The sequence below is a fragment of the Hemicordylus capensis genome, chromosome 1, assembly GCF_027244095.1.
Source record: "Hemicordylus capensis ecotype Gifberg chromosome 1, rHemCap1.1.pri, whole genome shotgun sequence".
Lineage (NCBI taxonomy): Eukaryota > Metazoa > Chordata > Lepidosauria > Squamata > Cordylidae > Hemicordylus > Hemicordylus capensis.
In genome coordinates, this window is record NC_069657.1 from 159032550 (window position 1) to 159057338 (window position 24789).

The following is a 24789-nucleotide window of genomic DNA, read 5'->3' on the forward strand; positions in this document are numbered from 1 at the left end:
CGCATTGCAGGAGGCTGCGTGATCATTTGAAAGGCATATATAGAGATTATAGATTGAGTTCAGATCACAACCTTCCACCAACATATTTTTTGATAAAGAAGGCCTATAAAAGGAGCCTTAGATTTGCCAAGACTCAGGCATTAAAAAACACCTGGGACAAGCTAATACTGGCTACAAACCAAAAAGACAGCCGTGCTTTTTGGAAAATTGTTTCGGTGGCAAACCATTCTAATATGTTATGCAGGATTCCAGCTAGAACATGGGAATCCCACTTTTATGTTCTCTATAATGATGCTCAACCCACGCAACTCTTTGTGCCACCTTCTTTTGAGGTGTTACCCTTATGGCCTCCGGTTATGTCAGGTGAAATAGCTGATTTACTTAGCCGTCTCAAAACTGGTAAAGCTCCTGGTCCTGATGCTATTCTTCCAGAGGTTTTGATAGCCAATGTGAATTGGTGGGCCCCAGTCTTAGCTAATTTGTTTACTTCAATAAACAGTACAGGTATCTTCCCTGCTAAGTGGAGAATAGCAATAGTGGTCCCGGTCTTCAAATGGGGTTCCCATCTTGACCCGTCTAATTACAAGCCCATTAGCCTGCTTTCGGTAGTGGGCAAAGTGTATGCCCTTTATTTGTTATCCAAACTTGAAACATGGATTTCTGATCAGCAGATCCTAGGGACCGAACAGGCAGGCTTCAGAGCAGGTCACGCTACACTTGACCACTGTATGATTCTGAATCACCTTGCATGTAAATACTCTAGTGCTCCCAAAGGTAGACTTTTCGCAGCTTTTATGGATTTAAAAGCTGCGTTTGATCTAATTCCTAGGGAATTATTGTGGTCTAAGCTTGGGAAATCCTCGATGGACAAAAGGTTGTTGTTCCTGATTATGCAGCTCCATGTCAATTCTTCTATCCAAGTCAGACATGCTCCCAATGGGGCTCTGATTCAATCCCCACCACTCGTGGGGTCAGGCAGGGTTGTGTTTTGGCCCCTTCATTGTTTAATCTTTTAATCAATGATTTAGTGCAGTGTTTAGAAATGGTAGATTCACATGCCCCGAAATTGGCCGACATCCGTGCGCCAGTTTTGCTATATGTGGATGATGCGGTGTTTTTGTCCCAGACCCCTCTTGGTCTCCTTAGATTGCTGGCAGCCTTTGCCCATTATTGCAATGACAATAACTTATCTATTAACTATGAGAAATCTAAGGTCCTGGTTTTCACTAAAGCTAGGAAACTTTATAAGTGGGTGGTAAATAAGGAAAATATTGAGCAGGTTTATAAATTCAAATACCTTGGTATACATTTCCAATATAATATTAGCTGGAAATCTCAAAGATTGTATTCTATCTCTATTGCTCGTAAAACTCTCAACGCTCTTCTGCGATTCTACTATTCCAAAAGGAGGCCAGTATATACCTATGGCTCTCCAAGTTTTTCGAGCAAAGATTGTAGCTCAATTACTTTATGGCATCCCACTTTGGATTCAGGGAGTAACATCAGAGATGGAAACGGTTCAGTCATTATTTCTTAGGGCTATCTTTGGGGTACCCAGATGTGTACCTTATTAAGCCTTATGTTTGGTATCTGGATCCCTTACTATTTTTTTTTTTAAAGTATGGGAACTTACTTTCACCAGATGGATTAAACTTTGCTTGGATATTCAGGAGCCCTCCTATTTTTTGTTTCTATGGAGAGACTCCTTTCCTAGCCCTTGGCTGTCATATGTCAACAACAAAATATTGCAAATGGGTCTATCTCCTTCTGAAATTTTACTCATGGGAAATGAGAAGGCTAAGGTTACACTTATACAACGCCTTCATGACATTGAGCACCAGAATCTTGTTTCTAGGGGAAATAGGACCTGCTCTCCTCTATTTTTTGGTATCATGCCCCCTTCGGGGAATAGAGGTGCTAAATATTTAGCTTCCCTACACTTTTTAAAGTTTAGGATACCTTTCACTAGGGCCTGTATGAATGTGCTGCCTTCAGCCCTTTTGGAAAAAAGATTTAATAAGGGATCGTCAGATTTTGGCCTATGCCCTTGTGGTGCAAGCCTCCCTGAAACAGTTTCTCATGTGCTATTATATTGCTCCCTGTACTCTGATATTAGGAAAGAACTCATATTCCCTCTGTTAGAGCAATTCCCAGGAAGAGCTGACTCCTTTTATTTGAATTTTTGTCTTGAGGATCAAGATAATGAGGTTACTAAGGTGGTGGCGAAATTCTTTTATGTCGCTATTAGACTGAGATCCTGTTTTAGATTTAATTCTTAGGAGCCATTGTTTTGTCTTGATAATTCTGTATTATATTACTGCTGGCATATTTTGCTTTTAATCTTGTTTTAATCTTTGTATGTTCTCTGTATGACCTATGGCTGTAAAATTGATTCGTGTGTGCGTGTGCACGTGCACATATGTATATCTTTAAAAAACCTAATTATACAAGTTTTGAATGTGTCAATTTCCCTAAATGATTAATTTAGTCTTTTTGGTTAGAATTTAGCATCTATAATATAGAAACCTAAATCCCAAATTAGTTTATTTTATCCCCAATTCAAAAAGCTAACAGCTGTGTCATCTTTTTGTATAAATACAAACTTATTTTATTAGTAATAATTCACCTGAAAAATTAAATTACATCTGTGTAGGAGGGAGTACTAGCTAAACCATCTTGGGACATGGTCTTCCCCGTAGCAGACACAGTACATAATAACACAAAACTTCACTACAGTATATTATCTTCAAATTATGAGTGACTTCCACCAATGAACAAAGCTCCTACTTCAGCATCCAGAAGATCATCAGAGCACACTTCTTCATCTAAAAATTCTTCTCCAAGCTTCTTCCACCAGGGCCAGCGTGTGTATTTCAACATGGCACTATGCAATTGTTTTGCTTTGGCTACCACAGGAACTGATCTACTCATAAAGAGATTCAAATCTTTCACATTGGATTCTGCTAGACTTGGAGCATCTGTGACAAAAGGAGGGTGGGAAAATCAATAACCTTTTCCTTAGGAAACTAGACTGACCATCTTAGGCTGTTTGTCTATGATACATTTCAAGAAAATGTTTTTGCTACACAATAAAGATCAATTTTATTAGATCTAATTGTTTTAGGACAACATTCCTTCACTCTTCATGACTCCCCTTCTTTTGGGTCCATTCACATTCTATCTACAGACCAGTGGTTGACTCCTTTTACAATACTATTCTACAGTTATGCAACTGTTAATCCATGTTTCTATGCCTTCAAGCTTTCATATTTCAGAAAAACAGGAATAGTGCATGCCACACGAAGCATATGAATTAAAAGAGAAATTTTTAAAAACTTCACATGCTGCAATTTAACTCAGTTTCCGGTTGATACAATTGACAGAGCATTGCATTTGGATGCGGGGGGTCAGTGGCCTAGCTCAGACATCAAGATATGGTTTTGTTTCACAAGAATCAGCCTGCATGAGCCTGAGGCTCATGAACATACCCACCCCTTCATGTGTGAGCATAGAGGAGTCAAACATTTCTGCTTTCCCTTTTGAACTAACCACAGATCTCTGTCATGGCTGCATTTGGAGAACTGTGGCTTGTTCAAACTACGATTAGTTAACCAAATTGTCAAATTTAATCCTGGTTTATTTCACTGTGCGCAGGGAGGGGAGCATGTGAACTTAAGGCTTATTACAGGCTCATCCATGGCCATTTAAATTATAGTTTAAGATTATCACTGAACCACATCAGTAGTTCTATCCGATAGATTACCATGTAATTCACTGGATGATTTGGAGCAAGTTTTTTGGCCTGTTAAGAATTTGTCTGCAAATATATGCATGCATACACATATATACAGCTGGTGCACCCATGCGTTATTCTGTGTTCCATTACAAAAATATTACTGCTCTATTCCCAGGGTTTTCTTCTTCATTTGCAAGTTTGTACTCATTAAAAAGTAACAAGCTTTCTCACAGGTTGTCTGGACAAGTATCTTGCAATGTCCTGGCCACTGCTCTGCCTCATTATCCATGCCTTTTTGTGTGTATATGAGCTGATTTTACACAAATTACACCATTGACCTATTTGTCATATATGTGATGTTTTCCCTTCTGTTAATTTCTTATTTGTGGGTGTAGGGAAAAATCCATATTCTTCACTTCCCTCATTTCAAAAGATGAGGCTTGTGTGGGTTTGCTCTTTCAGTAAATTTGGCATAATCCCATGCATCCAATTCCCATCTCCATAAATAAATAAGATGCAAAAGTAACAGCCATGATTGGAATATAGAATATGTGATTTTTAAAAAACTGTGTGAGGACTAAAAATCACCAAAACTAAAACCTGCAGCTCAAGGACAAACCAGGTGCTCTAGAATAACTCAACTAAGTGGACTGGATTACAGGCTACAACTCTGTAAGGAGTCAGCTCAGGAAGCACTGGAAGGAGCCAGCAGGGTTGGTCCTACCATGAGGCAGGGTGAGGCAGTCTGTCTCAGGTGGCAAATTCTGGAGTACCATTAAAGGGCAGCAAATTAACAACTATTTCTTTTATTATTCCACTGTGAGGGGATATCATTTGGATTTCTTTCCTCCAGCACCAAAATTTCTTGGGCTATTCTAGAGATCATAAAGTCAAATATAAGAGTGTTTTGGAAAACATCTGTAGAACAGTTGCCCACACTGCATGTTGAAGATTTCCGTTACATTTTCTAAAACATCCTCATAGAAATATTCTCAGTACTACACAAAAGAACTGGAGCAGATGATATAACCTGCACTGTAGCCTTTTAACATTAAAATGAGTATCTCAGGAGATCAACCATTCCTGGGACTGGTTAGAGATGATGCTCAAATAAATGTAGACATTTCTACATATACATACTTACTTACTAGTAAGTTACATTGGGACAACTTCCAAATACCCATGATTAGAATTAGGCAGAGGGTCATTGTGAGGAGGGAGTGGGGGGAAGAGGCACATAATCCAAATAACTTGACATCAGGATAGGATAATTTACACAGTAAATAATGATCTCCACAGGAAACTCTCAATTTAAGAGTAGCAGCACCTACTAGTAGCATGCATTAATTTTAGCATCTATCTTTATCAACATTAACTGCAGTAACACTAACATAAGAGGAAAGTCTGAGGAGGTCTAAAGAATGAGGTGGATACATACTCATCAGCTGATTCACATCGGTCTGGACCTGGGCTAGTAAAGCCTCTCTGTGCTGCTCTGCCTTGCGTTCCAGGCTTCTTTTTAGTACATACTGGGTCAGCTTTTCCTGGGCCTGCTGATGAAGTTCCCTGCTCATTTCTTCTGACATCTCAGAAGCCTGGAGAAAAATAATGATGCCTGTCACGGTTAGCGGTTATCAGCTTCAAACCTTTGTGGATGTCTGCAGCACAACATTTGCAATCCTTTGGTACTTGTAAATCTAATAACTATGCTCCTTCCTGTGTTTTCTCCCTGAAGCCATCAATCCATCACTGAATAAATTTAGTTTCCTAATTAGGACTCAGGAAGAAGCAAATGCGTATTATTACATTAATGGTTAGAAAAACACACCAAAATCCTAAGCAACCCCCAAATCTTGTATTTCACAGTCCAAATAAGCAGAGATCAGTATATGCATGGCTTACTCTTCAGTTTATATAAACTGCAGATATTTATGCATTACTGGTGCTACTGTACATTGGGTAAAGAGTGCAGAACTCCAATAAAGGCTGTGTAAAGCCGGTAACTTTTTGGGATTTGGGAGGCCATAATGTAAAGCCATCATTGCCACTGATGATGGCTCTACAGTTTGTTCTCTCCTGTCATGGCCTCTTGCCAAGGATAGACTTGGAATCTAAAGCAGTTTCTGCAAAAAAGCAGGAACTAGCTGCCAGCAGAATTACTGTGACAGATTAATATACAGCTCTTATGGACACCTACTGGATAGTGCCTTGACACAACAATGCTTGTAATTTTAAATGCCAGGTTTTAGTTTTAAAATCTTTTCTTAAATATTTTAGTATCAGTATCCTAAAGGATATATGCATCTCCACATGGCCACACATGTAACGCTCTCATTAGAAATATGTATAGTGCACAGCTACTTGGGAATGTCCTGCCATTTCAAGAACATTTTTCTTCTTTTTTCAAGGTTTGCCTTAGAAGTGAAATTGACTAAGCCAGAAGCTGCTTCAAAATCAGTCTACTTGTATAGGATGAAGAAGAGTGGTTGCAATCAGGACATAATTAATAGAATCCCATACCCAATTAGCTTGTATGATTATCAAGTTACCAATACAAATCAGGGCTAGTGCCAGTATGGTGCTAAGGAACATCTTATCCCATTGCTCTGTAGCACTGTGTTTCAAATGGTGCTCCTACAAAGGCAGAGTTCCTTAGAAGCTTATGTGAGACTGCTCAGTTGGGAGATCAGCAATGACAAGCAAACTTCCTTGAAAGGCAGCTTGACCAATCTCCATCACTACCAATCTCCCTCTACAGTGTGCCATTGTGGGAGAGTGATGGGTGCATTTCAGGCTGCACTCAGTCATGAAACAATGGGCAGGTGGCACCTGAGGTTTGCACAAGCACCTGCAGCCCCAGGAGCGTGGGCTCCCTGCATCACTGAGTGAGCCTCTACTCCCTGTCTAGGTTCCAATATGCAGACTGGTGGGGTCAGATATCACGAACAATCTTGGCATATTCTGCCCTACTTCTGTCAGGAAATCAGACATCTGTAACTGAGACTGGGAGTAAGTTACAAATGTTGGGTTCCCTGGCAGAAGTAGGGCAGAACATGCCACGGTTGGTCATGATGTCCAAACTCACCACTCTCTGCCTATTGGAACCTGGACAGGAAGCAAAGGCTTGGGCAGGGCTGGTGCTGAGGGGAGGGGAGCATGTGCTCCCAGAGCAGGGGGTGCTTGGTGCTACCATTACGTCAACCCACCCAATGGGACAGCACAATGGTTCTAGATGAGGGGCTGCACAACTTTGGCCCTCATGCAGGTGATGGACTACAACTTCCATCCTCCCGGACTACTGGCCACTGTGGCTAAGAACTATGGGAGTTATACTTCAACAGCTGGAGGGTCGAAGTTGTGCAGCCCTGGTCTAGAGAGTGCCTTGTGCACTCAGCAATAGAGCCCTAGAATGTGCCCCAGAAATCTTTGCAACACCCAGGTTTGTTGGAGGGTTCCTTGACAGACTGGTATAGAAAGAGTGTCCTGAAGTTAGGAGGCATTATGATGTACCGGGTGCCGTGTGATGTAGTCTTTAATTTTTTCCTGCAATAACAGCTTTTGTTCATCAGAAAGGGACCTCGGCTGTTTCCAGAGAGAATAGGTCTTCCTTTTCTTTTGTTTTTCTAAGAATTTAAGCACCTGTGGAAACAAAAGGAATAAATAAGAAAGAAAAAAATGACAGCTATTCAGAGTCTGAATCTTGGCCACAAGGCACTTTCTTAAGAGCTGTTCTGGTGAGCTTGGAGAATCTTCATAGAGAAAAATGTCACAGAATCCCATTCACAAATTAACAAATACATTCTCTGGACCCCATTAAACCAAATTTCCCACAATATTCTCTCCATGGATGTCCCCTAAAACAATGGCAACAGTATGACTCTCAGTTCAGTGCTCCATATATGGACCTTTGTTTTTATAAAGGAATGACTACCAAGGTCTGACAGTAGGTCTCTTGCCAAGTAAGTGTGAAGCATGGGCACCAATTCTGCCCTTACTCTTTGAGCTTTTCACTTGGTCTTTAGGCTTAATGGAAAATCCTAAAGCAGACAGTTTTGGTCCAAAAGACTGTCTCACGGAGGCTACATCAGAGAGTTTGCTTTCTGGGGTGAACAGACCAAAATTCATTGGTCCATGACAAGCTGAGAGGCTCAATTCCCTCTGTATATGGGCTTCTCTAGCTCTACAGATTTCTATAAGACTGTAGCATATAATATAAAGAAGATTGCTTCTTGTTCCTTTTTGCACTACGTATACTTTATGCATTGCATCACCAAAGTCCTTCTGAGAAGAGCAAGGGGCTGTGGATGGGACATCCTACTGTGTCACTTGCAAATGCCACAGACCTACTCCTCAGATGAAGCAGATCACACCTCCTACTGTACTCTTTCACAACTTGATAATGAAGTCAGATCATTGCTGCCATTTTGAACTATCAGCTTCTGGGAACTTGAATGCTGACTCCCATAGAGATGTGCAAAATGATTTGAATTGATTCAAGCCATTTTGAGTGATTCAAACTTGAAATGAAAAACCCTTAAAATGAAGGACCTATTTCAGCTTCGAATAGAGATGACTTCATTTCGAGCTTGAATCGATTTGAATGTTTTGGGGGCCATGTTTGGTCCTATTTTTCCTTTGCTGATTGGTTTTCTGGCACTGACTTCCAATTGGCTTGAGATTTCCTTGCTTTTTGGTTGGCTTGTTATCATTTAAATCAAGTATTGGGATGAGCAACTGCGCTCCCATTGGCCAGGGCTGACAGAGCAGGGAAGGAGGAGGCCAAAGGAGGGAGTTTCAAAAAGTATTTAAAGGCCTGGGAGTCAGATAGCCCTTACAGTGTGCCAGTGCCTCTTAAAAAGGAAGGATACATCAGAAGAGAGGAAGGACAGAGACTGCAGCAGCAGAGGAGAGCAGAGTGGTAGCCGTGGGCCTACCTGGCCCAGTGGAGAAACAGAGTGTGCATGCTGGGCTTATCTGTCTCTCTATCCCCCCTCTCCCTTTTAATCTGCTGTGCCAACAACAACTGCTTTCCTTCCCTCTCCCTATTTTTTTTTTTTTTACACATTGTACCAGCATCCCCAGTGGCTTTAGCTCTGTGCTGCTTTGACTTTTTTCCTAGGGTGGACCCCCCACCCACCATTATTGCTTGTAGCCAGCCCCCCAGTGGTTTTACTAACAGTGTGCTGTGCTGACTGTTTGTTTTTCCTTTTGCAGTCCCAAGCTGCACCTGTTACTGCTGCCTGTGTGCCTACCTGGATTTGACTTTTTTTTTTGCAGGCTGGTGTTCTGTGACTTCTATCTGGTGCACAGCCTGCTCAGGCTGCTCCCCTGGTGTTTCTTGTCCCCCCTCCCCATTATCTGGTGTTTCTTGTGGTCTTCTCACTTTGTGGGTGGGTGGGTGGGTGCTTGACTGGCAGCCCCAGTACTACCACCACCAAAATGGTCCTGGACTAATAGCAGCATTGTGTGGGACCACTTTGAGCTCTGCCCTGGTGACCCAAGCCATGCTGCCTGCATCCATTGTGGGACACAGATCAGCAGGGTTGAGGACCCTAAGTGTCTTGCCACTTGGTAAGGGATGCTGCAGCATCTGCGATGGCTTCACCCGGGGATCCCTACTACAAGCAGCAATAGCCCTGGTGTGTCCTTGAGTAGCAGCAAGGCACCTGCTCCCAAGCAGGGGAAGTTGTGTGTGCAGTGTGTGCAGTCAGTGGGCAAGTGGTCTGGTTGCTCAGAGCATCATCTCATCACCCAGGCCACTGGGGATTGAAGCACTTTGGATGACAATCATGCCAAGTGGTGGAGAATGCTGGGTTCTGCTGGCTGTTCCAACTCCTTCCCCCGATTATAACATCCCTCTCATACACCAGCTTCAGCAGGTCAGTGGTGGCCTCCCGGTAGCAGGCGTGCAGGAAGACAGTGTCAGGGCTGCTGTGCGCAGAAGCCCTGACAAGCGTGCACTTCACTGCAAATCTGTGGACCAGCTGACGTAGGAGGTATGCTGCTTTCCTGTACTTCATGGTGCACTGGTGGGCACAGGAGAGCAAGGGGACATCTGCTGGTGAGGGTGTGGTCAGCCCCTCCCCTGCAGCAAAGCCAAGGTGGGCTGTGCTGTGTGTGGAGGTGCTGGACACTAACCAAATGCCAGAGGAGCTGTTGGTGGCCATTGATCACCAAGTGGAGGGATGGCTGTCCAGGCATGCAAATCTTCGCTGGGGCTTCATGGTCATAGACAGTGTTGTGAATTTAACTAGGGCAGGTGAGCAGGTTCAGTTTGTGTCCATCCATTGTGTGGCGCACACTCTGAACCTGGTCACATGGGATGCGACCTGCCCTTCTGGGGCTGTGGTCAGGTGCAACATCCCTGCTCCAGGTGCTGGGCACCATCCTGCTGCCGCCACAGCTGCTCGTGTGATGAAGTGCTGCAAGACAGCAGCTTACTTCCACCAGAGTGAAAGTGGTAGGCCGATGTTCAAGGAGAGGCTGCTTGAGCTAGAACTACCTAAACACCTGATCCCTCAGGATCTACCAACCCAGTGGAACTCCGCCTTGCTCTTGCGCCAGCACCTGCAGGAACAAGAGCCAGCCATTTACGCTCTGGCACCTTGAAGGTGTGTGAGCTATCCAACCCAGGAATGGGCGCTCATCTCTGAGGTTGTCTTGGCACTCAAGCTGGTCTTTGTTGCCTTGAACAGTTTGTGTGCCAAGACAGCAATGCTGAGTCAGGCTTTGCCTGCTGCTTTTCTCCTCGAAAAGACGATAGCTGAGCTCTTGACCACTGAGGAAACAATCACCTTGGCAGGCTGGCTAAGGATTGGAGTGGTGGATCGGCTCAGGATACCCTTGGGTGTGTCGGCAGCATATGTATTGTCCTGCCTATGTGACCCAAAGAAAAAGGGCAAAACCATCATGCCTGACCAGCTACCCAGGTGGAGGGACCTCCTGGTTGCAGAAATTAGGCAAGCTGAGGAGAGGAGGCTGGGGAGCAACCAGGAGGAGTAGGGGCAGAGCCACCATTGTGCGGGAAGGTTCAAACAATCTGGGTTTTTGAAAGGCTTCAGCCAACACTGGATTCCCAACTGGCTGGGAATGTGCCTGCCTGCTTTTGCAAGTAGGGAGAAGCACTCCCAGCCGCGCTACTAACGTGGTGCTGATCAAAATTTACCTGCAAATGGGGCACATGGCCCCATTTGCTAACGTGGCCATGCCCCCTGGGGACCGCCAGCGGTGAGCTAGACAGAGGCCACCACTGTCCTCTCTCTGCTAGTGAGGAGGAGGGTGCTGGAGCACCTACTGTTAGTGTCTAGTCCACCCCTACCAGCCTCACCACCACTTCCTGGTCCAGCCACGTGGTTTCCCTGGCAGGGCCAAGGGAGCCAGTAGTTCTGCCTTAGCATTCCACCCTGTGGTTCACAGAAGGCTTCCTTGGTGTCTTGCCAGAGGTATGGGAGGATACCACAAAGCCCTACAAGTGATGAGCAGTGTGTTCTCCAATACCTGCAGCAGCTGATGGCAGGTCGGGAGATGGAGCCAAGCCAGTTTGGGGAAACACATCACCAGGTCTGGTTGGAGATGATAGTGGTTGCCAGACAGTTCCTCTCAGGCCCACCAACCAGGGTCCGGAGCGAGAGGGTGTTCTCCATGGCTGGGGATGTGGTGATACCCCATCGTGCATGCTTGGATGAGGACTTGTTGGAACAGCTAGTCTTCCTGAAGGCCAGCCTCCCACCGCTGGGCTAGCCAGAGCTGGTCATGTAAGGTGAGTGACTAATGGTCACCCACACCCACTGCAACACCACTGGCAGCTCGCCCCCACCCTGGCCAGCTCCACAACCAGATGTGTCACAGTCTGCCCATTAGTGCTGCTGACACACACAGACACGCACACATGCCACCACTATGGCCAATGATGAGATGGACTGGTGCTCTGACCCATGTGTCAAGCTGTCAGCTGGGGCCCAGCATCAACCACCCAGAGCCATTTTTGGAAGGGTGGTATATAAATCAAATAAATGAAAAATCTGAGGCCATGGTGTTATCCAGATACAAGTAGGCAGGCAGGCATGTCTGCTGGAGAAGAAGAGAAGAAAGAAGAGTTCTTCTCATGGTAAGTGCCTAGAAGCTTTGTTTCTTGCCAGACTATTGGCCAATCTAGCTCAGGTTTGTCCAGGAATTTTTAAAGGGTAACAGAACAAGGAATATTCCCCAGTTGAATTCCCTTGCCATAGCAGTATCTGTCTGATGGGAAGATCAAGGGGATAATTTACCCCTGTGCATTCGCTTTTCCTTTTCAAGTAACATGTGAGTCTAGAGGTGTAATTACACTAAACCAGTGTATCTTGTCCCATGCCTGCTCTTAGTTTGCATACTCACCACTCGCTGAATGAGGACAGCTGCTTTATATTGCTTAAGAGACTGTTTTTGCAGATTAAAATTTCTCCTTGCCCTAAATGCTCTCCAGTTTCTTTGGATAATTAAAGCCGACTTCTCTTCCATTTCATGCATATGTTTATCTACCTGACCTAGGAAATCAGGGATACAGAACCACTGTTAGGAAACCTCTAATTACACAAGCACAGCATGTTTGTGTTTAAGTAGGTGGGAGGCCCAGGGGAAAAAAAATCCGGTATTGTATGATATAATTTCATTGAAACAGCAGACTTGTTTTCTGACATACCCCACAACTGCCTCTGCGGGCATTTTGTCTCCAGGGGATCAGAGAGCTATAGGCTTGTATGCTACGGTATGTTCAGCTTCTCAGATCAGATGGTGTAGGGATGCAGCTATTACTATATAGCTTCACTGGGCTAACTATCTGGGCAAATGAGTAGCATAACATAAATGAGTACCCAGAATGTTGGGGGGCAATATGCTAAATCATTAGAGAGCTTCCAGCTATAGAGCGGTATATAAACGTAAGTGCTATTGCTATTGCTATAATGAGGCTGTTCTCATGAGCAACCAAGACCAGGCTAGGACAGCCTTGGCTTGGCTGCCTGTGAGAACTGCCTGCAGTTGCATGGCTCCCAGCGGTGCCTCAGTGGCAAATACATTTAGGCAGCCTGCTAGCAGCAGAGGTTAAGGGTGCAAGTGCACCCTTCACATGGGCTAACTGCTCCTGTGGCAGCACCAGCTGCTACCCGCTGGTGCTGACACAGGAGTGGGCTCCCAGCCATCGCCGTGGAGAACCCCACAATGCAGAGCGTACTGGCATGGTGCATTTTGGGTATCTGAGGACCAGGACTAGGCACTCGCGCCCTGTGCCTCTGCGCTGCTGGGACAGCGTCAGAGTGTCTGGGCACATAATCCGCAAGCTCAGCACCAACAGGATGATCGTCTGCGGGGGAAGGCAAGATTTCCAAGGCTTCCTGCATGCTCGCCCTCAGGCTTGATCGTGAGAATGGCCCTAATCTTTCCATACTCTGGCCTGGATCCAAACCACTCATTATAAGTGAATAGAGTTTCATTATAATGAGTGGTTCAGATCCAGGCCAAAATATGGAGATGATGTTCCTGATTTAGGTCCTCAATGGCTGAGTGCAACCTAATGAAACAAATGGATACAATACAATGCACAGATCAAGTGAATGTGGATGGCTCTCTTTTGATGTCTGTGATCTTCCAGGATACTAATTACCTTTTCACCACAAGTAAAGGAAATAGGGAGTGGGGTAGTGGGCGTGGGAACCCAGGAAGAGATATTCCAACTAATATTGGAATATGCCTCAAAATGGCAAACATTTTACTTATGAGCTCTGAATAATCTAACAAGTTTGGTTTCTTAGTCTACTACTTATGGGTTATTTCATGTAACCTAATGTTTCACTCCTTAAAGAAAAGGTGTCAAACTGATACATCCTGCATACATTCCTGGCCATGTAAGGAGAAGGCCTTTAGTGTTCAAGGACACAGGGCATGTCTTGGGAGACAAGAAATTTCAGGCGACAAGAAGAGCATGGACATTTTGCTTTTTGCCTGAAGAAATGTCTTTGTAATAACCCTTAACTTGTGCTTAAGTTCTACAATACTCATACCTGCATGGACTATTTCCAGTAGTGTAAGTTGTCGTTCATGAAAAAGCCTCATGGCTCTCTGTCTTTGAAGCTGCAACTGTTGGCGCAGACTCTCTTCTTCTTTCTGCTTTTTTATATCTTGCAACTCTTGTTCTCTTTTAGCTCTACAATGAAGTTTTAGTGATTAATTGTTGCTTCAGGTTCCTCAAAACCATATTTAAACCCATATCTGGCTTTGGTTCTTCTTTAGATAGTGTCTTAATATGTCAGCCATAAACACTTTGGAATGTATTCCTCCATAGGACTGATTTAAAGCTTTTGTAGAATCATAGCTAATTTGATTGCTGAATGGGACCCAAAACTGAGCCCATGTGTTGTTCTAGTCCATCAACCTGTTTCCAGCAGTGACCAGCCACATGCTTTGAAAAAGCCTACTAGAAAGACTACTACATTTACTCAGGAGACTTTGATCAGGGACACTGTTAATACAGGTTGAGTATCCCTAATCCGTAAATACAAAATCCGGAATGCTCCAAAATCCAGAAACCACCATGGTGTGCGCCCGCAGCACCAACTTGTTGTGGCCTAGTTTTCATTACATTTACAGCTATCTGTAGTTATTGTAAATGCAATGCTTATTCATTTTTATACTTTAAATAAAACCTAAAAAAAATATAAAAAACACAGTGTACAGTAACCTTTCGTGTTTAGACTTGGATCCCATGCCCAAGTTATCTCATTACAAATATGCAAATATTCCAAAATCTGGAAAAGTCCAAAATCCAGAACACTTCTGGTCCCAAGCAGTTCGGATAAGGGAGACTCAACTTGTAGCAAATCCAAGTACATAACACCAGCTGGATCATCCTCTATAATAAAGAGCTTGGCATGCATCTGTGTCTCCCTCGGCTGTTCTGGGCATGCGCGGAGCGCATGCCCAGAACACGCTGAGGGAGACACGACTGCCGGGACCAGGCAGCCATGATGGATGGGAGAAGGAGAAGCGGCCGCCGTGAAGCCGGGTGGGGAGGAAAAGGCGTCGGAGGAAGCTGGCTGAGGCGGCGGCAGAGCCGCCGCCTCGGCCACAGGACGCAGTGCGGCCGAGGCGGCGACAGAGCCATGGCCGAGGCCTGGCGCCGCCGCCGCAGCCAGGCGGGGGGAAGAGGCAGCAGGGGAAGCCGGCCGAGGTGGTGGCAGAGCCGCCGCCGAAGCCGGGTGGGGGGGGAAGACCTTGGGGCCCTTGCCTGGCCGGGGAGACCAGCCGCAGTATGGAGGCTGGCGGCGGCGGGAGGGGGAATGGCGGTGGGGGGCCCGGAGCGCACAACTCTCCTAGCGCCCATTATTTAACGGGCCTAAAATAACTAGTGGTTTATATTACTACTGACATTCTCAGATGATTCTAAGAAGTTGATGTGGCAGGATTTTCCAACTTCTTGCAAAAATCTTATTACTTCTACTTTAGGAAGATTTATGTATGCTTAATAAATCTACCATCCACCTTTAACTATCTATATACAGGTGAAACTCGGAAAATTAGAATATCGTGCAAAAGTCCATTAATTTCAGTAATGCAAATTAAAAGGTGAAACTGATATATGAGACAGACGCATTACATGCAAAGCGAGATAAGTCAAGGCTTAATTTGTTATAATTGTGATGATCATGGCGTACAGCTCATGAAAACCCCAAATCCACAATCCCAGAAAATTAGAATATTACATGGAACCAAGAAGACAAGGATTGTAGAATAGAACAATATCGGACCTCTGAAAAGTATACAGTGTACTGTGCTTGACTGGCCAGCAAACTTGCCTGACCTGACCCCATAGAGAATCTATGGGGCATTGCCAAGAGAAGGATGAGACACATGAGACCAAACAATGCAGAAGAGCTGAAGGCCGCTAATGAAGCATACTGGTCTTCCATAACACCTCATCAGTACCACAGGCTGATAGCATCCATGCCACGCCGCATTGAGGCAGTAATTGCTACAAAAGGGGCCCAAACCAAGTACTGAATACATATGCATGCTTATACTTTTCGGAGGTCCGAAAATTACATTAGCAACTTTCCTCTCCACTAGTAACTAGAAAACTTTTCACATTTGACATCTTTAAAACTTGAATGTATATTGTCCAGAACTGGTGACTTTTTAATTTGATTTGCTTTATTGTCTTCACTTCTTACAATCCCTATTTGATTTAGAACTGCAGATGCCCTCCCTGAAAAGTAGGTTAGATGGAAACATAAGAAGAGCAATGATTGCTTCTCTGCAATCTCCTATCCTGGCCACTATTCAGCTCCCAGTTGTTCCTGCCAAGATGGCCCCAACTGCCACGCCTGAATTACTGAGGGACTATCTTTCCCTGAAGGGAGGAGACACAAGATAGATTATTTGACAGTGTGCTCTAAGAGCACAACATGACAAGGTCTGGCTGTAGTTTTTCTGCTGCTTGTCTGATCTATTGTATAATTTTTAGTTAATGCTTAGTGTTGATATTTTAATATAAAATGTTATGTGATTCACCTAAAAAGTAACATTTAAATGCCTAAAATGAAATTTTCCTTTAGTAATCCTTTCACATGTTTGTCATATGATGGCCCAATGGGCTCCCTAGTTTTCCTATTTTGATGTATTATTTATTAATAATAATAATAATTATTAATTATTATTTATTTGAATGGCTCAGGGCGGGTGCCCAAGGCCGCCTTTCTCTCTCCGTCGCCTGCGGCCCGCCCCCGCCTTTCTCTCCCCCCGCCCGCCGGCCAACCACCACTGACACTTTCCTCCCCCTCAGTCCTCACTTTGGAACTCTCGCAGCGTGTCGCGAGAGTTCCGCTGCAAAATCCTGGGCACGCATGTCCCAAGAGAATTAAATATATAGATATTTAAAGGGAGATGGTAGATTTATTAAGCATACATAAATCTTCCTAAAGTAGAATCAATAGGATTTTTGCAAGAAGTTGGAAAATCCTGCCACATCAACTCCTTAGAATCCTCTGAGAATGTCAATAGTAATATAAACCATGATCCAGCTGGTATTATGTACTTGGACTTGCAACAGGTTGAGTATCCCTTATCCGAACTGCTTGGGACCAGACGTGTTTTGGATTTCGGACTTTTCCAGATTTTGGAATATTTGCATATTTGCAATGAGATATCTTGGGCATGGGATCCAAGTCTAAACACGAAAGGTTACTGTACACTGTATTTTTTTAGGTTTTATTTAAAGTATAAAAATGAATAAGTATTGCATTTACAATAACTACAGATAGCTGTAAATGTAATGAAAACTAGGCCGCAACGAGTCGGTGCTGCGGGCGCACACCATGGTGGTTTCTGGATTTTGGAGCATTCCGGATTTTGTATTTACGGATTAGGGATACTCAACCTGTATTAACAGTGTATTTAAAATAATATTTATTTTACATTTACTAGCAATATGTTCCTCAAATTCTTCTTGTGCTGCTTTCACAGTTTAGAGTTCTGCCGCTTTTTTATGGGGCAAAAGTATTTCATGGCAGAGCATGATTTCATCTATTTATTTATTTATTAAATCTATACCCCGTCCAAACTTACATCTCTGGGTGGCTGAAGAACATGGAAACCATGCAGACCAAGAAGAGTTAAGAATTTTCCTCTTGATTCAGCAAAGGGGATATAAGTACTCAAACAGTTTCTCTGCATGAATTCCTTTGCAAGATCAGGCAACATACCAGCACTTTCTACACACATACACACTTTCAAGCATGAGCACTTGATGAGCTCTCATTCTTGAGTAGCAGTTTCTGTGCTGAGCTCTTCAGTCTGATATTTTCTCTCTCTCTCTTTCCTGCTTTATTTGAAGCTCCAGAATTCAACTATAACTATAACAGAGCTCCCATTCACTCATACTACTATGTGTAGATTGGGGTTGGGGCATATTTCCATAATCAAAGCACACCCTGTCTTGGGCTGCATATGCACTGTTGTGCAAAAATAATCTGGACCAGGGCCAGCATGTTTAGCAGTGACACTATCATTCTGATTTTAATTTGAAAATGCTCTGCCACCTGGAAATTCACATGTGTAAAGTCTGCCCTCTAATGGATTTTTCCAACAAGTGCCTGATGAGACACTGTATTTTCGGTTAAAGTCTGGAAATCCACAATTCTATTCCAGAAAGCCCTTTTACAACTAAGTAATCAAAAATCTAGTTCAGTGCTTAGAAACATGCAATTTACAAGTTGCACAATGTATTCTCTTGGCAAACCTTTTGCAGGTTTGGATACCTCACACTGGAAAATACAGTCTGATGGAAGCAGGGAACAATAGTCATGTGGGCAATGGGAATAATGTTATAAGCAACAGGGAATAAGAACCTATGAGAACAGGAAGGAACGCAGTTGGATCCAATTAAGAAATCACAGACAGAGACACTCCACAGCTCTGTACAAGTTACTAGAGGAACAGCATAAAGTGATTAGGCCTAAATGCATTCTACCATATTGGTTACTTTCTTGATCTCAGGGGAATATAAGGTAGGTGGCCTTCTTCTATTCTTAAAAAACCCTATACCATATTACCACTTGTATCCCTGATGAGATAAGAAACCAAGAGGAAAATTGTTGTATATACTATTTTTGTATATATAATTGTAAAATTGTTGTATATACATCATTGTAACTATGTCTCAACACTTGCCAAACCTCTATAACAACTCTAATTTTTCTATGTACACACTTATAACAAAGCAAAACCCTGCTTTTACCTGAAATTCCTCTGCAAGGTGGTTACTGCTTTTGGAAGCTGCTTTAATCTTTTTCGGGTTTGAAATCCTCTCCATGCTGCCTGGATTAAGCAAGCTGCTTGATTTAGTCTCTGAAATCAACAGATAATTACATTCATTTACCACTGGGCAGTGACAATGGCCCAATTCAGATCTAATTAGATCTGCTGCCTTACCTGAATCAGGCCCACATTAAACCAGCTTTAATGTGCAGTATGCCTGGAGCCCTGCTCACTTCAGCAGATGGGGAGGTGAGTGGGTGAAAGGACTGGGAGGCCAAAGCAGCATGAAAACCACCACTGTTCTGTCTCTCAATTCAGTCAGTGGTGAATTTAAGAAGGTACAGGAGGAATCTTTGGGTAGCAGTGTGACCATCTCCTGCTACTATTATATTTGTACAGCTAACAAGCTCCCAATGCAGGACACCAACATTTTGAGTTTTCATATGTTCATGGAATGTTCACAATGCTTTTTAAACATTTCAGGGCAGAATAAACAAGGTATGTCTAGCTGTTACTATTAGAACTTAGTAGGCATTAATTTCTAGTTTTATTCTTCCATTTGAGGTGCAATTTTTGTTTACTGATCAATTGGACCAATAACACAGCAGTTAAATGCTGGATGGAAACGCTGAATGATACAACAATGCTTTAGTGAGCCCTAGCACAAGCTAGTTCCACCACATACAGAATTATAAACAAAACTTTCAGCACACCTGCATTTCACCCGCCTTGCAGTTTTCCAAGTACAGCAAGTCCAAAAGTTGATTGAGTTGTCTGTCAAATCCTTTGCCAGTCCACTGCTTACTCAGTAGAGTCTGTAGTCCTTAGTAAGCAAGACACACCAAGATAAATCTTAGACTTTACACAACACAGTGCAACATATAAGAGTGAAAGGGTGGTCAATCTGCATTTTTTGTCAGAAACTATTGAGTGGTAACAAGGAACCAAACACCCAAAAAGAAGAGATAGTACTCATGGGCATTCACTGCAGAACAATTTGGTGGGACTACACTAGATTTGTTAAGGAGTAAATATTTTCACATGTCATTAATATCATGAAAGTTAATGAGACAGTAATTAAACCATGGTAGTTCTAAGGGAAACCACAGGGCTCTGTGGGTGCCAGGAGCCAAAATCAACTTAACGACACACTTTACCTTTAGTTCTGGGGAGCTCAGGTACAGAGTGGCAATGCAAAAGATAAACTTGTTTTATTGCTTGTTTGTTTCATGCAACTTCAGCTTTGCTGCAAGGTCATACCTTCCCTTGCAAAAGGGACAGCATGACATTTGTTGTGATTAATAAAATAGTTTGTTCAAAACAGGTATCAGAATATTTTAGTGCCTCAATTTGTAAGACGACTCAAGACATTTTATAACAGTAAACTGGCACATGGGTGCTAGACTGTACTAAGGAGGTTTTTTAAAAAAAATTACTGTGAAAAATTGGCCTTTCGGGGCCAACCAGTTCCAATCTTTATTATTCTTCCCAAAGTCCAAGCAAACAGAGTGACCAACCTTTATAGCGAGTAACCAATGATGTCACAAGTTGGGGATCAGATTCTGCAATCAACAGCAACAGTTTTACAGCTGCATTTCCTATGACAGGATTGATGGTAGATGAAAGTTTGTAAACAAGCTCATCTAGGATGCAATGTAAGGTCTTCTCAGCCACTTGAAGTAAGGCAGCACTGACATGAGAAAAGAGATTGAAGGACATTGTAAGCTAGCTATGGCAGGAAGAAGGCACAGAGGAAGTTATGTAGATGAGTAGTTCTATAATGCAGTGGTAAGTAATTCATATTGTACCAAACACTGGAGTAGCTTCTTTAAAATGGCCATAATTCTCTACTCTACCTATTTCATTTTTAGTGGTGGTAGGTATTTCTCTTAGTAGAATTAATTAGTCATTTGGCATATGGAGAACATACACATGGATCTGCTTGAGTTGTGCTGTTTTTCTCTATACTAAGAGAATACAGTATGCTAAACTGATAAGAGTCCTCCAGAGTTCTAGGATATTATTGAAACTAAACATCACCTGTCTCTTGCAATAATAGTTATCATACCTTGCATCTAAATCTAGAAATATAGCCTGGTGGTGTGGACACAGAGAACTCTCCACGGTTCACAAAACAATGCTGTCATGAGGAGATGGTGTGTGTGTGGGGGGGGGGGGGTTGAGGTGGAGGAAGTCACATATCACTATTAGAATTACAAAAATATCCAACAGAGGACCTTCGCACACAACTGCATAACCAAATGTTAGCTAAGGTGAAGAATAGCATTTTCAGAATCAAAAACCCTGCCTTAGCCACAAAATAAATGTGAAGTCCTGACAAAGAACTAACCCTGAGAAAGATGTAAGAACTCTCTGCAATCTGGTTGGGGCCCTAGATATCTGAAGGACTGCCTGCTCCCAAGGATTTCTTTCTGCCTGCTTGACAAAATCAGCGGAGGGGACTCTGCTCCGTGTGCCAACAGTGAGGGAGGCTTGGCTGTCAAGCACACAAGACAAGGCCTTCTTGGTCACTGCCCCAGGCTTTGGAATGCTCTCCTGGCTGGCATCCACTCCTCAGTTTCCAGCACAGTTTTAGGAAACAAGAAAAGAGTGTGGTTCTTCGCCCAGGCTTTTGTATGAGAACTGTTTTTCGCTGTTGCTGCTCTGTGTTTTGATTTATGGTTTTATATAGGTTTTTAAACTTTTAAATAGAGATGTAGTATTTTTATATTTAAATTGAATATTTGTACTTTTAATTGTGCATTGTTTTAGTTGTGTGTTTTAATTATACTGTAAATCACCTTGGGATTATTTTAATGAAAGCAGTGTATGAATCAAACCATAAATAACTAAATAAAATAAAATCCATGAGAAATAAAAGCATAATAAATTGTCTAGGAAGGTCCTTGCCTTCAGGTCTATGTGTTTACTGTGAATGAATTTATACAATCATTCATTCTAAGGTAAAATAGTAATTAAGAAAGCATCTGTGATTCTGTAGCTTTAACCTTCAGCCTTGGCTTATATAAGTAAATTCATAGTTGAAATAAGTTAATTGCCTTGGAGATGTAATTAGTTGCCTTTAAAGATGAGCTTTAATTTAAGCATCATTAGGATAAATGTTTATAATAAGAAATAATTTAACAGCCATTTACTTGTTGATCCTTATAACATTCTGCAACACAGACATCATTGTAGTTGAAACTACGTCATCGTCAGTCATTAGCAGATGCTGAAAATGTTCATTCTGAAGCACTAGAGTAAAAATAGAAAATCTAATTCAGTGGGAACAATATCTATGTTTTGTAGTTTTACCTGGGGGCGGGGGAGAATCCCAAACCAAAACAACAACAACTTTGTTCTGTAAAAGCATAATCACATAAAGGACAAATATTTGAACACGAACTATGTTTTCCAGCAACAGCGATGAACTTTCAGCCTCCCCACACCTTACCATTTTCTGTTAGCTGAATATGCCCACCACACAGCCAGCAGATGGCATCAGTTACTGTCTTGAAACAGTGTAAAAATTCATTTTTCTCTTCATCCTTCACAAAAAAGTAGAAAAATTATATTTACAATCATCAAGATATACACTATGTGATTGTCTCCATTGCTGCTTTTTTGTATATTGTCTGGTTATTTTTATGTATGTATTTTAATTTTTTTTAAATTAGATCTGTTTTTATATTTTAGCATAGTATTTTAATTGTGTAATTTTTATAGCCCTGTTTTAATTTTTTCTATATGAACCGCCTTGTGATTGTTTTTAATGAAAGGCGGTATATAAATTTAACAATAAATTAAATAAACAAACAAACTAACTAACTTTGAGAGTAATTCTATCTTCAGCCTATACTTATTAGCCAGGGTTAGGGGTGATCCTGTCCCTCAGACCCACCTCGGAATCAAATTAGACATTTTAATTACAGCAGCATTTGAATATTCCACCCCACCCACCACCAACTCTGATCCTTGTGTGTCAAAAGATGCAGGATTTTGCAGCTGAAGTTAATTTCATGTGGCACAGTGGGGAGGAAACTTGCCTAGGAGGAAGAAGTTGCCAGTTCAAATCCCCGCTGGTATGTTTCCCAGACTATGGGAAACACCTATATTGGGCAGTAGCAATATAGGAAAATGCTGAAAGGCATCATCTCATACTGCACAGGAGATTGCAATGGTAAACCCTTTCTGTATTCTACCAAAGAAAACCACATTGCTCTGTCATCACCAGGAGTTGACACTGACTTGACGGCACAACTTTACTGAGTATCCAGTCACTGGTGTCCAGGACTTTCACTGAGGAAGGATTTCAAAATGAAGCCAAAACTTCCAAGGCATAGAAACAGGCACAGTAGCACCCAGAACATTCTACAGAGAAAATGGATGGGAGGCAGGAACAAACCACGAAACCATAAAGAATGAAATGTGAAATACAGGACTTGCTGGATTGGTCTCAATGGTAATCTTGGAGAAAAATCACAATTCATAGAATTCCACGGTCAGAAAAACACAAATGGAGATTATGCATGGGAATAGAGAACAAAGGAGGACCACGTGTAACCAGTCACATGAACATGATGGAGCATACAAAGCAGAGATATAATTAGTATCTAGTTTGACCCTCAGTTGGTGAGAACTAAACACTCCATTCCACCCACTGCTACTAGTGTACTATTTTATTTGTCATATTTATAAACCACTTAACATCTAGATCTCCAGTCAGTGTACAACTATTTAACAATACAGCAAGAAACAAAACAGTTAATGTTTCAGTTAATTAAAATTTAATTAAAGAGGTTTAAAAATATTTTTGCAGGATATGTGCCATAGCACATGAAACAGAACAGAAAGTGTGAACAGATTCCAGTGCAACTCTCTACAGATGTGCGAGTATTGTTGCAGTTACTTAGTTGTCTTTCCCCAACTGGTGAAGCACCAAATGTAGACATCAGGGGAACTGCCAACAGAAGAGTGGGTAGCTAGGGTAAGATGCAACCCGGCAGCTATTCTACATGTAGAAGCAAAAATGTTTCTTACTTCAGTGCCATGTAAACCCTAAGCAAGCTATATAGTGACAAATGGGAATCCAGCCGTTCCTCTCCAGAGTTGCCATTTCTGCCCTCCTGTGCCTTTCCAGAATGCAGGTTGGACAGTAATGTGAAAGGTATACTAGTTTCATCTAGTATACAATGGGGAAAGCTGCTATTATTGTTCCTCTGTCTGTTGCATAACTTTTAAAGGCTTTTAAAGGGACCTTGCAAGACCAAAAATGATGCCAACTCAATTTCTTTGTGATGCTATTAAAACTCACATCCCAATGGATGCTGTTCAATAAAAGCTATAACTGTTCCAAGCACAAATGTGCATATGCACTCTCACTTCACCCCCTCCTAATGATGACTGTTAAAGCAGAAATCACTGCGACAAGACACAAAGGTCTCCATGATAGGCTATACATACTGGAAAGGATGGGGCAGCAGATTCTGTACCACATCCAACTGGAGATGAGGGCCTGCTATCTGCAGTGAGAGGCCTGAGTTCTGGTCCTGCTGCCTCCCTTTTCCCATCTGAAGGGACTGTTGCCAGCAGAGGCCTCAAAAAGCTTGAGTGTACCTGATAGAAGCCACATTATTATTTCCTCTTGGCAGTATTTGAACCCTCATCTCTCCCTTTTCATTTACGTTTCTCCTGAGCAGCTTACAATCCTGTCTGCAGAAAGCTTGCTATTACAGTCAATTCGCTCTGTAAGCAGCCCCCCAAATGCTACTTAAGTAGTCTGCAAAATGCTGGCTCCTTTCATAGACACAACAATATACATATGCTGTGTGTAGTATTAACGCATTTGCCAACCACCTTGCAAAAATATATAACTTATCCCTACAATCAGGCTCTGTACCAGAGGACTGCAAAGTAGCCAATTTAACACTGATGTTCAAAAAGGGATCCAGGAAATTATAGAACCGGTTAGCTTAATGTCTGTTCCAGGCAAATTGATGGAAAGCATTTTCATGGATAAAATTATTAAGCATATAGGAGAAGAGGCCCTGCTGAAAGAGCATGAGCATGGCTTCTGCAAAGGTAAAACTTGCCTCACCCAACTTTTTGAATTATTTGAGAGTGTCAAAAAATGTGTGGATAAAGGTGATCCAATTGACATAGTATACCCAAACAGGGCTCTAACCACTGCTCGAATCATGATTTGAGCACATTTCTATCACCAAACCTTTGGAGTTCTTTGAGAATGTCAACAGGCATGTGGATAAAGG

The 24789-nt window shown here is 42.6% G+C and overlaps 1 protein-coding gene across 3 annotated transcripts in view; it reads right to left on the bottom strand.

Moving 5' to 3' along the window:
* Positions 1 to 2579: 2579 nt before the first annotated feature.
* Positions 2580 to 24789, bottom strand: part of IQCB1 (IQ motif containing B1) — a 36030-nt gene continuing 13820 nt past the window's right edge. For all 3 annotated transcript variants that reach the window (XM_053265435.1, XM_053265426.1, XM_053265445.1), the window contains exons 5-14: positions 21975 to 22068; positions 21676 to 21775; positions 20038 to 20210; positions 19234 to 19343; positions 18501 to 18610; positions 13771 to 13913; positions 12110 to 12258; positions 7247 to 7375; positions 5175 to 5331; positions 2580 to 2978 (exon numbers count right to left, since the gene is read on the bottom strand). In XM_053265435.1, coding sequence (XP_053121410.1) covers positions 2752 to 2978; positions 5175 to 5331; positions 7247 to 7375; positions 12110 to 12258; positions 13771 to 13913; positions 18501 to 18610; positions 19234 to 19343; positions 20038 to 20210; positions 21676 to 21775; positions 21975 to 22068 — 1392 coding nt within the window. In that variant the 3' untranslated portion in view covers positions 2580 to 2751. The remainder of the gene's footprint in view (positions 2979 to 5174; positions 5332 to 7246; positions 7376 to 12109; positions 12259 to 13770; positions 13914 to 18500; positions 18611 to 19233; positions 19344 to 20037; positions 20211 to 21675; positions 21776 to 21974; positions 22069 to 24789) is intronic.